This window comes from Lepisosteus oculatus, chromosome 11, assembly GCF_040954835.1.
Source record: "Lepisosteus oculatus isolate fLepOcu1 chromosome 11, fLepOcu1.hap2, whole genome shotgun sequence".
NCBI classification, from domain to species: domain Eukaryota; kingdom Metazoa; phylum Chordata; class Actinopteri; order Semionotiformes; family Lepisosteidae; genus Lepisosteus; species Lepisosteus oculatus.
The window spans coordinates 23,844,103-23,861,377 of NC_090706.1; the positions used below are offsets into that span (position 1 = coordinate 23,844,103).

Below are 17,275 nucleotides of genomic sequence, written 5' to 3' on the forward strand. Positions count from 1 at the left end.
AGCTAGCCAATCAGGCGGCAGCCCGACAAGACCGGGGAGAATAGTGCCGACTCATGCCTTGTCCTGTGTTATCTGGCTAGGGGGCTGCAGAGTCATAAGCAAACAAGGCGTGGGCGAGTGGCACAGGGGAATCATAATGGAATAAATCTATCTGTATCTTTTCATCTCTGCTGGTGTGCACAGCTTCTCAGTCTTTCATACAGCACATGGATATTCTCTTCCATGCATTTCATTTCAGCATTAAAACCAATCAGCAATTCATTTAATAAGAGTATGCAGCCTCAAATATCATGCCTAGAAAACACGTAGCTTTTCAGCATTTCTAACAGCCACTAAAAGCACTTGACATTTCAACAAGCAAGAATTCCTTTCATTGTGTCATTCTTTTCTCCCCTCTCAGAGGTTTCACACCTTTGATATGCTTGTTAACAGTCTTCCAAAACAAAAATGACATCCTCTCCCCCCGCCTACTCCCTTTTTTCTCTTGTCAGGCAGCATATTCTACCTAGAGCTAGATCTGCCAGGGCTGGTGACATCGCACTCTCTCCCCGCTGCAGAGAGCTCTGGGCCAGCACGCGAGTATCACTCAGCAGCATCACACACACAACCTGTCTCTTTGGGAGAGCTCCTTTTTACAACCACTGCTGGAATCTCCAGCCACAGCTCCAGTCCTCACAGGAAGGAAACAGAGAGAAAAAATAAGCCACACTCCTCTGAGCAATGTTCCAGGGAGCCACGCTATGACAGCTATCACTTAGGTTTAGTGGGAGAAGCTGTCACGTAGCTGACAGGATGCTTTCCTCGTGAACTCTGCACAGCGAGGACAAAATACTGCTCGAAAAGGGAAAAAACAATCATGATCACCAAGCTTTCTTCCCATGTGCAGTAAATACATATAGATACAGAAACCACCTCACCAACATTTCTCACTATATGCTTAGTGTCTCTGCATACTAATTCATCTCAGAATGGACAAGATTAAATAAGAAAGTTTTATTGAACCAATAAGGTTCAAAATGTTCTTGGCTCTGCATATATAATCGATTCTCTATACCACGCAGTTTTCACCTCTGCAAGGTTTCCTGTTAAATGGTACACTTTCCCTGCTGTACTGATTTAAAATGGGCCTTTTCCAATAACCCTGGAGGTAAAGCTTCAGATGCAGAAAAAGAACAATAATATTTCTTGAACTGCTTTGAATGTAACTGTGAGGCTCTATTTTCACTTTCCAACAGCACTGAAGATGCCAAAGAAAAATAAGAAGAGATATGACTGCACCCATTTTGTTCTCTCACCAAGGAGAATCGTAATCATTCAGTTTAATTAAGAGACAGAACATCTGCACTGTACTATGATGAAGAAGGAAATATGTTTAGCCTGCTTTTGCTAAGAACCTGAATGTTTCAAATGTCTAATACAAAGCACTAGGTTCAAGTCACAACTCATATTCCTATCTGACAGGCACTAACAAACAGGCCTGAGGTAGAAACTGGGATAATCACAAGCTTCTGTCATTGGATGTGACAAATAGTGAAATTAGGGTGGCAGTTGAAACACAGTCTGGCGCAAAATGTTAAAGAAAACATAAAGTACAATAAGAAGGTTCTTTTTTTTGTTTAAGATTTATGTGAGTCAGTACTACCCCTTCAAGGAATTACCAAATTCGGCTAACTGCAGGCAGTGTTTTTCGTTGCTTATTTAGACTTGAAGTAAAATATAGAGGGTACAGTTATTCTTGTAGTGTACTTGAGTGGCTTGCCATACACAAGACAAGACAAGAGAAAAAAATATGTTAAACTGCTTCTTCCAATTCAGGATCGCGGGGAAGCCAGGGCCTATTCCACCAAGCAGGGATTTATGATACGGGATGGATGTTTTTTATTAGTTAGAATGTTACTTTGAGTGGGTTAACTATTAAGTTTATATATAAGTTATCTAAGTCAAGATGTTTTACTTTTTGTACAAAAAGTACTGCTTAGGTACAGCGATTTTTATTTGGATTTCTAAATGTTGGCCCTGATAATAAACTCCAAATAAAGTATATAATTTGTTAGGATGATTGTATAGACTGTATTAAGTGTGAAGCTGTCTCTGTTTAAAAGATACTCAAAAACAAAAAATGGCAACTTTGACTACTTTGGACAGCATCTCTATCTTTCAAACACCAAAAGCAGGTGTTTGGTCACAGCACTGAAGGCAGTGAAAGTGCTGTTGCTCTTTAGGACACAATCTAATATTGCTCATACAACTTTATAATTTTGTATTACTCCTGCTTTAGAAGGGTATTAGTAAAATGCTTTTTGCCAAAATGTGCATGAAGTTGTCAGAAGCTATTTCATCTTCATTCACAACTGGAAACCCACTGAAGCTAAGCAGGTGTGAGCCTGGTCAGTACCTGGATGTGAGACCTCCTGGGAAAGCTAAGGTTGTTGCTGGAAAATGTGTTAATGGGGCCAGTAGGGGGCACTCACCCTGCGGTCTGTGTGGGTCCTAATGCCCCAGTATAGTGATGGGGACACTAGACTGGAAAATGGCGCAGTCCTTCGGAAGAGATCCAAAAATGAGGTCCTGACTCTGTGCTCATTAAAAAATCTCAGGACTTCTCTTCAAAAGAGTAGGGGTGTTACCCTGGTGTCCTGGCTAAATTTCCCATGGGCCTTTATCAATCATGGCTCCACAATAATCCCCATTTATGAATTGGCTTCTGCAAAAATTGATGAGAGTATTAGTGCACTATGGATGATATTACATCATCCAGGTGGATGCTGTACATTGGTGGTGGAGTGGAGTCCCCATTTGCCTGTAAAGTGCTTTGAGTGGAGTGTCCAAAAAAGGACTATTGTATATAATTGTAAGCAACTGTAATTATTATGATTATGATTATGAAAAAGTTTTAAAAAGGTACTGGTTTTCAAAAAGACTTAAAACAAACTAACATATACATTTCAAGTAGACATAGGAAACTCAGCAGGCTCAACTACTAGCAACTATCAAAAAAGTTCATTTTGACTTGCAACCTGATGACCAACAATAGGAGAGGACATTTTTAAAGTGCTGAATCAGTACACAAAACAAGTACTGTACATGTAACATTTGTGTGGGACAACTGCTTCAATATGTGCACAGAGTAAAGGCTGTGACTGGCAGTAAAAATGGGCTGTTAAGAACAGGTAGCATCAAAAAAGCTGAGCCCCAAGCAGGAAGATATTTTACCACCTGTTGCAAAAATCACTCGCTTTTGCCACTCCGTGGAAAAGTACTGCAGTTACATTCTGCATCCCAAATTTCACTGGCTCTCCCATGAATCTGCACTAGGTAGAGTGTTTGATCTCCAAGTGGAGTAATATGCAAGTGGAGTTTTTGTTGGGTCAGAGATCTATGTTGGTTAGTTTAAACAAAATCCAAATGGAATTTGCAAAATCAGCATGCTTGTCAGGTGAATCTGAAAAAACTAAACATGCGCAACACCACCATGCAGGGACAAGATTCCAATGTGATGGATCTGTGTGACAAAATCTAATTAAATTAATGAAATGATTAAACCATCAGAAATCACTGATATTTCAGACCTAATATGCAGCAATTACTTGTTGCTCAATTTTTGGCAAAATGGGAAAATCATTACTTATTAGTCAAGACTAGACTGGGTGTGAGATCCCTTTTCAAATGACACCAATAAAGACAAGCTGCAGAGCCTGCTTGTGCACAAAGAAGCCAAAATGGTCAAATTGACCAATGATCAGTATTTACCCCAGAAGTGCCAGAGCTGTGGATGAAAGATCTAATGTTTTTTGTTGCATATCTGAATCTGAATATCAAGAGCTTACTTACTTGGACAGCAAAGACAGCCCTGCTACTGTTTGCAATTGCATATTGATGTGAATGTCACTTTCCTGCACTGGTTGATTTTAAAACAAAACAATGAAAATACCTGGAAGAGCTCAACAGGTTGTGGAAATTACTTCATGAATGTGTTTTTTTTAAAAAGGTATTTAAAAGCTTTTTTGTTTCTAGGTATTATTTCAAAGTCAAAATTTCTTAGTTGACACCTTTTGAAATGGCAGCCATTTCTTTCAAATAAGCTTTAATAATTATTGGTATTGTGTAGTAATCAAGTCCTGTACCAAGATGAAATGCTCAGAGACATAGGATGCAGCTATTTTCATGAACTGGGAGGTTATAGAGTGCATATAATGTTACTTTGAGTACCCTGTCCTATAGCACATCTGTAGTAATATTAAATTCAAGAAAATAATATAAAGGAATGTTTAAGCTGAAACTTTGAAACAGAAGCAGTCCATTTCTTAAATATACTGTACATGAAAGTCTGAATGTAAGGCAAAGGTCTGCCTTTTTCTCACCAGCATTTCTGCCACTGAAAAATACCTTGGTAAGTGTTACATTGCTGTCAGCAGGCAGAGGGTTAAGACCAGCCCCTCAGCTGAGGTTTTCTGTAAACTGCCATTTTGTGTTTCCTTCAGATGCCAATGCGGTCTGCTCGGGAATGCCAAGTGCGTTGTCATGGATATATCTCTGTACCTTGTTAACATCCACATCCCGGGCTTATTTTACTACAAAAAAAAAACGTCTAGCCGTTTTCTTTTGCCAAAAACCCACTTCAAATGTATACCCCCCCCATCACCACCACCACCACCACACACATGCACATAAAAAACATTCATATTAGGCTTGGTTAAAAAAGGAGCAATTTATCAGGGACCGAGTTTGTTTTCATTCACATTTTCCACTGACTCAGTTCCAGCTAGAGAGAGTCTTCGTAGGCTGCTGAAGCTTGAGCTGGCAGTGGGCCAGGACCTCATTTTAGGTCTCTAAGCTCTGCCTTTTTTCATTCTCTTTTTTTTTTTGCTAAAACACTGCAGTGTGGAGAAATAAAAAGCTTCCCTGTTTCTTCCTGATTAGAGGAGGAATAAATGGGTGTGCCAGCCATCACTGCTACTGCACTTCCCAGCCTGTCACCGACTGGCATTATTCAGTGTTTCAGTGAATACGCCGAACAGCAGAAACATCTCGACACTGAAATACTCTGAAAAAAATGTCTGTTACATAAATTGTTATGTAACATCAAGCTATGTCAAGAAAGCCCCACAGTTAACTTCAATGTGTTAAAGACCATCAGTGCTACATCTCTGCAGCATAACTGCACCACTTTTTCTCAACATATACACCTTTTATTCAGACAAACATGTACTTTGATGAACCTTTAACAAAAATTCAGTTAACCATTTGAATAACTATTTCTAATTGTGTTAAATAAAGAAGACAAAGGAAAGCATCAAGCTAGAAATGTTACAATGAGCACCTCTTTCTCAGTTTCAGAGTATGGGAGTGAAAACGTACTGTATGTCTGTGACTGTGTAGGACAGCCACGTTCCTTAAGGTGCTCTTTTGGAGGACTTGAAAAAAGAGACAGACATGCTCTAGGGATACTGGTACCTCACAGTGATAATGAAATAAAAGAAAGAGGCCATTTCAGACTGCAATTCACCATATCAGGCTATGTATCTCTTTTCAGATTACACGAAAGTAATCAACCTCCAAGTCAAACCCCAGTAAATATATCCATATTCCTATAAAGACAAACATAAACACTTTTACTTCAAGGTGAAACAATTTTATGAAATAATGCAATTAAACATCTTCAAGGGTTGCTCTTTTGTTTCTAAGTCAAGTAATGATGACGTATTGTGATATTTCAAGTTAGTGAGCTTCTCTATAATAGGTCTAAAAATCTACAAAGACTAGACACAATGCTCTAACCATATAAAGGAGTCAGTATAACTAAGACACTCCTGTTACTATGGATACTAGTAAACATCATCTTTCCTATCACCGCCAGGTTCCTGTCACTACCAGTCACTGATACCCAACGTAGCCTTTCCTCTGGCTTCCTCATATTCTTCAGGGCTCTTGAACACCTTCTCCAAACTGTGTAACTAATAAGTTAAGGAAACACTCTTTACTCATTTAAATATAATTTGGTCTCACCCAGTACTGTATATTAAAATGTACAGTCATGTGAAAAAAAAAGTACACCCCTCTTTCAATTCTATGGTTTTACATATCAGGACATAAAAATTCATCTGGTCCTTACCAGGTCCTAAAATGAGGTAAATCTAACCTCAGGTGACAAACAACACAACTGATTCCACTATGTAATTATTTAACAAAAAATAAGCCAACATGCAGAAGCCATGTGTGAAAATTTAAGTACACCCCATGATTCAGTAGCTTGTAGAAACACCTTTAGCAGCAATAACTTGAAGTAATCATTTTCTGTATGAGTGTATCAGTCTCTCACATCGTTTTGGAGGCTTTTGGCCCACTCTTCTTTACAACATTGCTTCAGTTCATTGGTGTTTGAGGGTATTTGTTTATGCACAGCTCTCTTAAGGTCCTGTCACAGCATCTCAGTGGGGTTGAGGTCTAGACTTTGACTTGTTTTTTTTTTCTCTTTTTCAGCCATTCAGTTGTAGATTTGCTGGTATGCTTGGGATCATTGTCCTGTTGCATGACGCAATTTCTGCCAAGCATTAGCTGTCGGACAGATGGCCTCACATTTGTCTCTAGAATACTTTGGTATAAAGAGGAGTTCATGGTCGACTCAATGACTGCAAGGTGCCAAGGTCCTGTGGCTGCAAAACAAGCCCAAATCATCACCCCTTCACTACCATGCTTGGCGGTTGGTATGAGGTGTTTGTGGAGATACGCTGTGTTTGGTTTGGCCAAACATGGTGTTGTGTATAATGACCAAACAACTCCACTTTGGTCTCGTTGTCCAAAGGACATTGTTCCAGAAATCTTGTGGTTTGTTCAGATTCAACTTTGAAAACTTAAGTCGTGCTGCTATGTTCTTTTTGGAGAGAAGGGGCTTTCTCCTGGCTACCCTTCCATGAAAGCCATACTTGTTCAGTCTTTTTCTGTTCGTACTGTCATGAACTTTAATTTGTAACATGTTAACCGAGGCCTGTAGATCCCTAGATGTAGCTCTTGAGTTCTCTGCAATTTCTCTGAGCATTATACAGTCTGACCTTGGGGTGAATTTGCTGGGACACCCACTCCTGGGAAGACTGGCAACTGTCTTGAATGTTCTCCATTTGTAAATAATCCTTCTCACTGTAGAATGATGGATTTCAAATTGTTTTGGAAATGGCCTTAGAACCCTTCCCAAATTGATGAGCAGCAACAACGGCTTCTCTGATGTTTTTCCTCCTTGGCATGGTGTTAACACACACCTGAATATTCCAGACCACCAAACTGCCAATAGTTCTGCTTTTATAGAGGTGGTCACACTTCCTGATGATCAACTAATCAAGTGCATTTGATTAGCAGCACCTGGCTGCTAATTACCTTCTTAATTCCTGTGAAAACAGTAAGGGTGTTCTTATTTTTTCCCACATGGTTTCTGCATTTTGGCTTACTTTTTGTTGAATAAATAATGACATAGTGAAATCTGTTGTGTTGTCTGTTATCTGAGGCTAGATTTGTCTCATTATAGAAGTTGGTGAGGACCAAACGATTGTTTTTTATGCCCTGAAATGTAAAACCACTGAATTGAAAGAGGGTGTACTTTCTTTTTCACGTGACTGTATATGTGTGATTTATAAAATATAATGTCAGAACAGACAAACTCAAACTCAAGGAGAAATCTGCTCTTTGATGCTGCCCTGGATCACTGTCAACAGTGATTACAAAAAAGCTGGTTGTAAATTAATCAGGTGCTCGTTATTGAGTATCTAAGAGCATAATGGAAATGCTGTGCCGCACTTGTGTGGGAAACAGCTGCTCCTAAAAGAACAATGGTGAGTCAACTGGTGAGTTATAAATATTAGTTGTAAGAGGGAATCATTTACTCTCAGACAGAACCTTATGTATAAATGAGAGGCAAAGGTTTTCTCAGACTGAAGTTGTATCAGTTCAAGGTAACAGCAACGCAGAACCCAAATTTTACAGTTTAACCCCACACCAGTTTTCTAATAGACCCAGGTGTGAGTGTATGTCTGTGTGTGCCCTGCGATACACTGGTGTCTTGTCCAGGGTGTACCTGGTCCCTTGCGTACCTTGCACCCAATGCTTCCTGGGATAGGCTCTGAGCCACCACAACCCTGACATGATAAGGTGTTTTTTTTTCTACTTTTCAAAGTAGGAAAGTGGATCAATTAGGATACTAAGAGCAGTACCCACCAGTGAACACTAAACTCTGGCTGTCATTCTAAATTGCAAACAATTCCAGACTGCACTGTTTTCAAAGACAGCCATCAGCTGCTATAAGGACAACCAGCTTAGCTGTGGACAGATTGGCTCTTGCCACAAGGAAGGAAGGTTTGAAACAAGGTGTCCTCTTCAAACCAGATCAGTCATTATGCTTTTCTTGGCAGGAAGGAGAAGTGGCAGGATACAGTTAACTGGGTCAAGTTTCTTCTGAATGAGTAACTGCTATGTGAACTTCATGCTATCTGCTGCTGGGCCTGTGAAATGCCAGACTGGATTTATCAGTCTGAGGGTGATTCGCTGACGAACAATGATCAAATTGAAAAGAATCTAACAAGTCAAAATGTTAAAGTGTGTTTTGTTATTCTTAACTCCTCCCTGCAATTCTTGGAAACTGAAGAGGCATGTGTTTCCTTCAAACAGTTCCCCCAGAAACAAGGTAATGTTTTTGGTTCTCTTTCCCTCCTGGGCAGCTGTCATCCAGACCTAATGGCACTTGGAGTGCTCAAAACATGAAGAGTGACTCAGACCTAGCAGGAGACAAACCACAACTGTACTGTCTGCAGACACCTGTGTTAAAGCTGAAGGAAGTCATATCCTTCCCACCTGCTTCCCCATTCCTGCTGTCTGCAGCACTTCCACAGAGTCTGACTCTGTTGGGGAGAGGGCTGTCTGAGAAGCATTAACACCATTAACTTAAACATAGCTGTTCTTTCAGCTGTTCTGCTATACGTTGCCATTTGGCATGTTTAATGTTTTCTTTGGAAGGAAAGTGTTTGCTTTCCCATTCCTCTGTGCCTCATCTTCCGAAATGCAGCAAATACCACTAATGGGAATGAGGCAATCCAAAAAAATGAAGAAAAAATATTTCTGCAAGAAAAACAGAGAACACCTAAAGTGCTGAAGAGCAGAATCTGTGAAAATCCTCAAAAAGAAAATCTTTATTATCCCTCCTTCCAGGCAATTGCTGTGGGAGAATATTGCAAGGTAGTTTTGGGCATATAAAACATACCACTACAACAGTAGTACTGTTTTTGTTACACTTCTGGTTGAATATTTCCAAATTTAAAAGCAAATTTGTATAAAGACAATACATATTCTGGAAGCAGTGGTACTGTAGCTCAATTACAACCTCATATCATAATGAGTTCCTTGAATTTTTTAATGTTTGGACAAAGATACTATTGAAACAGCTCTTGTTAAGGAAGTTGGTATCTTGCTGAAGGCCTCTGACTCTGGGTAATTTAATATTCTTCTGGATAATCCTTCTGGATAAAAGTGCAGTTTGGACACAATCAATCAAAGCATGCTACTGGATTGCATCAGAAATTAACTAGGGATCACTCTTACTTCCCTTTGGTGGTGGCTGAAGGTGTTCCACAGGGTTGTGTGCTTGGACCTTTACTATTTAGCATATACATGTAGCCATAATCTGATTATTTGCTGTCATAGTTTGGATTTCACTGCTATGCTGATGACACAGAGATTTACTTGGATACCAAATCAGTTTCCACAACTGCAGTTTCTGCAATTTGAAGGTGCCTGTATGATATTCACATATTGTAAGAGCACAGCCAGTTCAGATAAGATGGCAGCCTTGTCTGGACCACATTCCCTGGGGAGCTTTGAGGAACTGAGCTGCTGTTCTCAGTCACCTGAGCATAAGCAGGTGACCATTGGCCAAGTAACATCTTAAAAAAACAGGAAGCGGAGTCTTTCTGTGTCAGTCTGTGGGTGAATCTGCTATCTGGAGGCCAGAAGGCCGATACTCCATGTGCACTTTTTACCAGAGTGACAAGGACTGACCATGTACAAAACGAACTAAGAGCTTCTCTTTTCTCAAAGTTTTGAGGCAAATCTCAGGATGAGACTGAGGTGCTGTGGTTGTTTTGAAGCTGGTAAGCACCTTAGCTACACAGCTAGGTTTAGTCAGGGACTTTGAAAATAAGTTTAGTCAGGAGCTCTAAAAGGAGCTTAGGCTTTAAGTTTTGGTTTGCGGTGACTATTTTTGATTTTCCCTCACTATTAATTACACTGGTTTTTTTTTATTTAACTTCACAGCTTTGTGCGCATGTGTTTATTTTCCTGGACCTGCCTATTTTAAAGATCCTGTTACAACACACCCAAGGGGTTCTCACAATAGGAATTCAACAGTATTTTCTTGACACAAACAGTGACAAGACTGGGGTGACACTCATAGTCGCTCAACAACAGTTTATACAAAGTTGGCGACTTTAGTGTACTTGTTGACAGTGCGGAAATTAAACTTTGAATGGAAGTTAAGAACCTTGGTTCCTTTTAACCATGTGTTGCCTTTGAAATGCACTTTAGGCACATCATAAGGTTATCTTCCTCCTGTCTGTGCAACACTGCTCTGTGAAGACTGCTCTGCCTAGCTGATGCTGAAATACTAATACCTCTTTGATTAATCAAGGACAGAAAACTCTACTAAATTAATCTTCAGCAAGTCCGGAATTCACACAAAAAAAGGTTTGTGTGTGAATTTTAATTACTCAGCATTACTCAGCATTACTGCTATCCTCTGTATATTGCACCGGCTCCCTGTGAAGTTCTGAGCAGATATTAATGTACTCCTGCTCACCTATAAGGCACTGAATGCTCTTGCACCTGGTTATCATAATATTCCATGAGCATAATCTAACTGTTAATCTCACATCGGCTGACTCAGGATTTCTTGCTGTGTTGAAAACCAGACTCTGCACAATGGGCCATAGAGCCTTTTTGAGTGCAGCACTATGTCTGTGGAGCTCACAAGCATAATCCACTAAGTCTCTGTGACTCTGTGTTTTTCCCCCCTCTTTCTTTTAACATCTATTATGTGTGTAGTATTGCACAGCACTTTCAGTTAATTAAAAAGTATGTAGCAATAAAATTGTAATTATTTTATTACAAACTATGCTAAGTGCATCAAACTTACTAGTTTTCAGGGCTTGCAAACCTGTACAGTGTGAGACAGAACAATCACTATAATACTGCTCTGGAGGCGTTTCTGTCAAATAATAGGTGGAATGGACTGAGCAGGCAGTGGTGGGCGGAAACTGTTACTCTGTAAATAAGAGGACGAGTGTGACTCATATCAGTCCAGCTTGGGGCTTCTGCAACAGAAGACAATTTTGGAATTAGAAACTGTCAAGAACCCAGGGAGCAAAATCAACAGCAATCCTGGAGAACAGTGAAGCAAATACAAAAAATAGGTGCTCCAATCATAAGAATAACTGGAATTTTATTTAAAAGAGTAAATACATATTTAAAACAGCGTTCATCTACAAGAGTAATTATACTTGCTTGATATTTTTTCTTCAGGCAACCACAAAAAGAAGATCAGATGAGCTGATCAGTGAAAGATGCAGAAGCCTTCAAGTCCTCATTTGGTTCCTTTTTTGCTAGCAATTTGCAGCTTTGATCTTGTGTGCAGTGATGGAGCACGCCAGACCACAGGCAACACGTGGTGAAGCTTCATTAGCGTGTTCTATGTAAGAACTTTTCCTCTGTTGTCTCTCTTTACAGGATGACTGTGCAATACTGCAGGTGGAGCTTACAGCTGGGTTGCCTGCAAAAGTAAACATTCACACATCCCTTTTCACCTGCTTAACCTATCCGGGTGCAAGCTGCAGTATCGTTTCATTCTTCTAAACTGATGTGCAGCTTGCAAAGGATCTTGACTTTTTTTTAATTTGCAAATCTGTGCAATGAGGATATGAAACCTTGACAGCGAAGCTAAATAGGCCATTGTCTCCCTCATCCAGGTAAGCATGCCAACTTCGTGACTTCACCTAAACCAATCTCGGGATTTGAGTTTAATGATTCAGATAAAGACATGATACTGCTTCCCAACAACCAGAGAATATGAGGCTTCACTATCTTGTTTTATTTTTCAGTAAACTTGCACCCAAGATTAGTGTGAAGCAAACAAAAACGTAATCCCAGATAGAATCTTGTTTCCTTTGTGACAGCTGCATGAAGGATTGAGGATGAAGTACCAGTCTTCAAAAAGAGTTCAACTGATACCCAGAGGATAGCTTACACTGATTTATTTAGGAATCATCATGTACATCATAATTGAATTGAAACCTCCCATTTAATCATCTTTTAAAAGATGTGCTCTTCTAATTCAGAAAGCAGAACAATGTTTAAACTTAACTAGGTAAGAAGCCCCCCTAAAAAGTCCATTGTTTGAATCGCGAAAGGGTAAGTACTGAAAGCATTTTTTAAGAGGTAATAAATTAGAGACAAGAATAAGCTATAGGAAAAATATATTGTAGTCTAGAGAAAACATCTGTCCTGTGCAAAACAGAGCTATGATTTTAAAGGACACCCGCTGTAATGTGGGACAGCTGTTAATAAGGTATTCTGGTATTAAAATATTTTGGCCAAAATGTAGTTTTGCAGAGGAAATCCAACTGGTAATAGCTATCATTCCCCAGCTGCCAGAGAAGCAGTTTTTCTACACTTAATCAGCGCGAGCCTTTTCTCCAGCACATACTCAATTCAGATTCAGGCTTTCATATTTTGTCTTTTTTTTTTTAAATGTTGAAACGGTGCTTAAACTTAATTGCCGCTGACGACAGACTGCCTTCCAGATGTGGCAAAGGAATTGGAAGCCATTCGCTTTGGATACCTCCGGAATGCCTCATCAGCTACACTTGCAATGTCTCAGCCTTGCTCGGAGACTGCAAGGACACCGACATGAAACGGCATCGAAAATCTCCACCTCTCCAAATGTTGCCGATGTAAATATTGTTTTTGCATGGCTGAATATTCTAATTGTACATCTACATTTCTACACATGGGATTCCCAGGCACAGCTTTGTTACGCCTTTATCTCTTTGTAGCAGTCAGTCTGCCTGTGATCTGAGAGCTATGTCTCTCACAGACTTAAGCTTTTTATATGCTTCAAGAATGATCCATTTTTGGCCAGTACGTTGCCTAAAAGATGCTGTTTCCAATTTATGGCAGTGGAAAATTAAGCCGTGTCATTTTTGTTTAAATGATTTCATATATTTATTTTTTTATTTTAATTTCCCAGCTTGCAAGGGGACTTAGGCATAAGAAGTCCTGCCAATTCGCCATTCTCTGTCTCCTGAATGGGACTCTTATGCAATAGCTAATTACTTCCACTTGGCTCTGAACACAGCTTGTCTTCTCTGCTCAGTCAGACTGCAACGCTGTGCAGTTACATTGTAAAAAAAAATACCATCACAATGAAACATAAAACTGCACGAAGCTCAAATGACAAAGGATTACATCCTTTCTTCAGAACACAAAGAAAAACAAGTAGATAGGTACATAGGTATAGTGGAGAGTGACGCACTTGGGATATATTACACATGAGCTGGACTAATCAATGGTTTATGGGTAAAGAAAGGTTGACAGATGTCTCCTGTGTTGTCTGCACAAGCCAGGTGAACACATGTTCTACAATAAAGTGTAATTTTCTGCACATGTGATGTGGTAATCAAAAATTCAAAAACTCAACATCTTTTACCACTGGACCCCGTCTGAAAAAGTATTTACTTCACAGTTATATTTAAAAGCCAGCCTACATTTTTTTTTAATCTGGGCTTTTTCTACCAGCATGCTTTACATCCCTGAACAACCGTGAAAGGTTTGTTGCAATTCACACTTTTTGTACTATGCAATCAAAGTAGCATATCATAGAAGGTATAAGTTTTTCAATAGTCTAATGTGAGGATACAGTAAGTACGGTTTAATGTATGGTTTCCTTTGCAAGAAATGTGATAACATTCTGCAGTGTGTTGCGTAATATGTGCTACATCCTGTGCAAGGTTCTATACCCTTGCAGCATGCAGCGTTCTTTGGTGTTCTGCACTCTCATTAGAACTTCTAATAATTTATTTCTCTGACACTTTTATGATATGGAAACATTCTTTTATATAGCTGGGCATTTTATTGGAGCACTGGGTGAAATATATTGTCCAACGGGTACGTACAACACCAAGTTTCTCACCTGGGATGTGAACCAATAATGTTCCAGATATGAATCCAGAACCCTAACTGCTGCTCCACATTGATTGCTATATAAAAAGTATGAACTGCTGATTTTCTGAATTCTCATTTTTACTGTCTCTCATCCTGCTATTTGACTGAATCTGTTGTTGTGTTGTTATGGGCTGTGATGATGCAAAAAACACTCCAGCGCTCCCCCGAGCCTGGCCAGGCCTATCACACTGGCCTCCTGTACACTAGTGGAGGGCTATAGAAGCACTGTGCTTCTGATTATTGAAGGTCTGCTTAACCACAAACAGATTCGGAGCTTTGTACCTGACCACGGGTTCCGGAATGGCCTCCTTGTTGGCAGGAACCTGAACTCCCTTCTCCCACTCCTGTCGCCAAGGGTCAGAGAGGATGTAGAATTCGTCTGGACTTAGCTGGGAGGAATCTGGAAGCTTCATGGCGGTAATAAAATGTGTCTGGAATACCTGCCAGAATGCAGAAGGATGGAAATGGGGTCAGAATCTTCCCACTTCTTTTATCCCATTGTTTCTCTGTGTCAAACTGTTACTGAGCATTCCACTGAGAGAAGGTTAGTCACCCACAGTCCTGGCACTCATCAGGCCAGCAGGCCTCCCAGCAACCAGCTTGGAAGCAAAGCAGGGAAGGAAAACAGCAACACAGGCAGTTCATGGAAAATTCAACCATTGTATTATAAACAAGGGTAAAGTCAGAAGATGTGTGAGTTCTGCCTGTTGCCTTTCTTTTCCCCTAATCACTCTATTTTGCCCAGGGACATTTAGGAACACATGTACAGCATGTGCCTATTTTATAATCCAGGGCTCAAACAGCAAGAAGTCATGTAGAATTTTCTGCCGTAGGAATTGGCTACAATTGAACATGAAGATGAGATGATAAGAGAGAAAAAAATGCACCTAGAGCAGGAAGATTGGGAAGCGGTGTTAAAGACTTGTCCGTGGTGCCACTAAGCAGGGTCCGTGGTGCCAAACCCACAACAGCCCCCCCTCCCAAAGACATCAGCTGAAAACATTATCCTCCAAGTCACAGAGTTCAGCCTGCTGACATCATCTTCATTATACAGTTTATTGTTTCTATATAAGCTGCCTGATCCCAGATTTATTAGATTCCTCTGTACAGATGCTTTACAAATGTTACTCCTTACAGATTTACGGTTTCAGCCTCATAAAAAAACATCATCGAAAACTCATTTGTCTTTCACTGCTTTAGTGCACAAAAAACACCCAGCAAATACTGCTGTTCCAAAATACCTACACCCAGAAGAGCCTTTCACTTTCACTCGCTGAGGTGCGAGATCTAAACTTAGCAGGCTGTCGCTGGTCCAGGACTAAGGACTCGTCACAGGATCTCCTAGATGGGAGGCGTCTACGAATGGTCGCTGAGATTTATTGAAATGCCAGTTTCTGCTGCTGGATGGGCGCGCTATGCTGCTGCGCCAGTGATTCATTTTTACTGCAGCGTGTTTACACAACGGAACCATAGCTAATTAACGTCAGGGAAAGAGAATTACAAGGTCCCCAGTTTTAGTGTCTACTCTCTAATATTAAATAGCTTTGCCTTCCACACCATAGCGGCCATGTGATACTCCAGCGTGCGCCTGTACTACTATTGTAACAAAACTAAGTATCCATGGCACATGGCCAGCACCAACCTGAGCAGTAGAAGTGATTAAGCAAAAAGGGCATCTTTAGTAGCTAAGCTTTTGTTAGTTTAGTTGAGTGTGCTGTACTGAGAGGAAGGTGTTTAGCCCAACTGTATGTGGCCTCTTATCCCAGTGGTATTCAAGTTGTAGACCACCTACTTGTGCCTCTTTTATCTGTATTCTAGGCTATTCCTCTTTTATCTGTATTTTGCATTCTATCTAGGTTAATTAACAGTTCTAATTAATTACAGACCTAAATAAAAGGTAACTAAAGACTTCTAAATGGCACAGTTGATTATTTAAATATCATAACATTTTCATAGCGGGAGTGAATCTAGCAATGTTAGAATCAAAGAAACCTCAGATTTAAAAAAAATGTCATCAGAACTGCACAATCAATTTTTCTGTTAGATGTGCATCTGTATCAAACACTACTATAAAAAAGTCCTAAAAGAAAATGAACATGGTAAACTGCTATGACAACTATCTTCTAGTGCATCACAACAGATGTCAAAACATTAGCTGCCAGAGAAAGTCTAATTTTAGCATCCATACGGACTGAAGGATCGACTGCTTGAAGATCTGGAGGAGTTGAACGAAAGCTAATGCCTGACTCATATCTAGGGCAGAGGAAAAGAGGTACAGACTGGCAGACCTCTGGGGGAGAAGAGAGAGCCAGACCCCGACCAAGCCTGGCCATCACCCTTTATGAGCACCGCAATCACAGCTAGCTCCAGAGGAGGGGGGAGATTAAACTATTAACAATGCACCAAGACTGACACTGGATAGTGTTGACCTTATCATTCCAATGCAGGCGCATGATGAGAAGGCGTTCCTGGCACGAGAAGGGACAATGCGCCCAGTCTGTGATGCAGGACTGAACACCCGTGCCACTGCTTTCTAAGAACCCTTTTGACACAGAGGGAATCTTTTTTACAGGAATCGAATGCAAAAGAGGGTGGAAGCCCCACTCCTCCTGCTCCCTGGGTCCTTTTAAAACCCTTGGATTCCAATGGGAATCGGAAACTCGCCTAGAACACTGCCGAAGGACGTTAGCGCAAACAGGCACTTGGACTTTTTTCAGAAATGCGGATGAAGATACGCAGTAGGGGACGGCTTGGATCTGCCCCTGGCCTGGCGTTTTTCAAAAGGCCGGCGACTGGAGCCTCACAACTATCTGGCACAAGATGCCGACGCTCAGCAAGATCAGTTACAAAAAGCCTGAGCAGAAAACAAAAATGGGAAAGCACACTGCCAAAAGCAGAGCATGATAACCTTTCAATCATGTCTGTCCCTCAATTACAAGTACATTACAGTCGCACTTTCTCCGGCAGGCTATTGCTCTAAAAAACACACTAACCCGTGTCGTTACTTATTTGTATTCGGAATTTG

General features: G+C 40.5%; 1 protein-coding gene across 3 annotated transcripts in view; it reads right to left on the reverse strand.

Moving 5' to 3' along the window:
* jade2 (jade family PHD finger 2) overlaps window positions 1–17,275 on the reverse strand; it is a 71,734-nt gene that overhangs the window by 39,306 nt on the left and 15,153 nt on the right. For all 3 annotated transcript variants that reach the window (XM_015349484.2, XM_015349483.2, XM_015349485.2), the window contains one exon: window positions 14,533–14,690. In XM_015349484.2, the coding sequence (XP_015204970.2) occupies window positions 14,533–14,690 (158 nt within the window). The remainder of the gene's footprint in view (window positions 1–14,532; window positions 14,691–17,275) is intronic.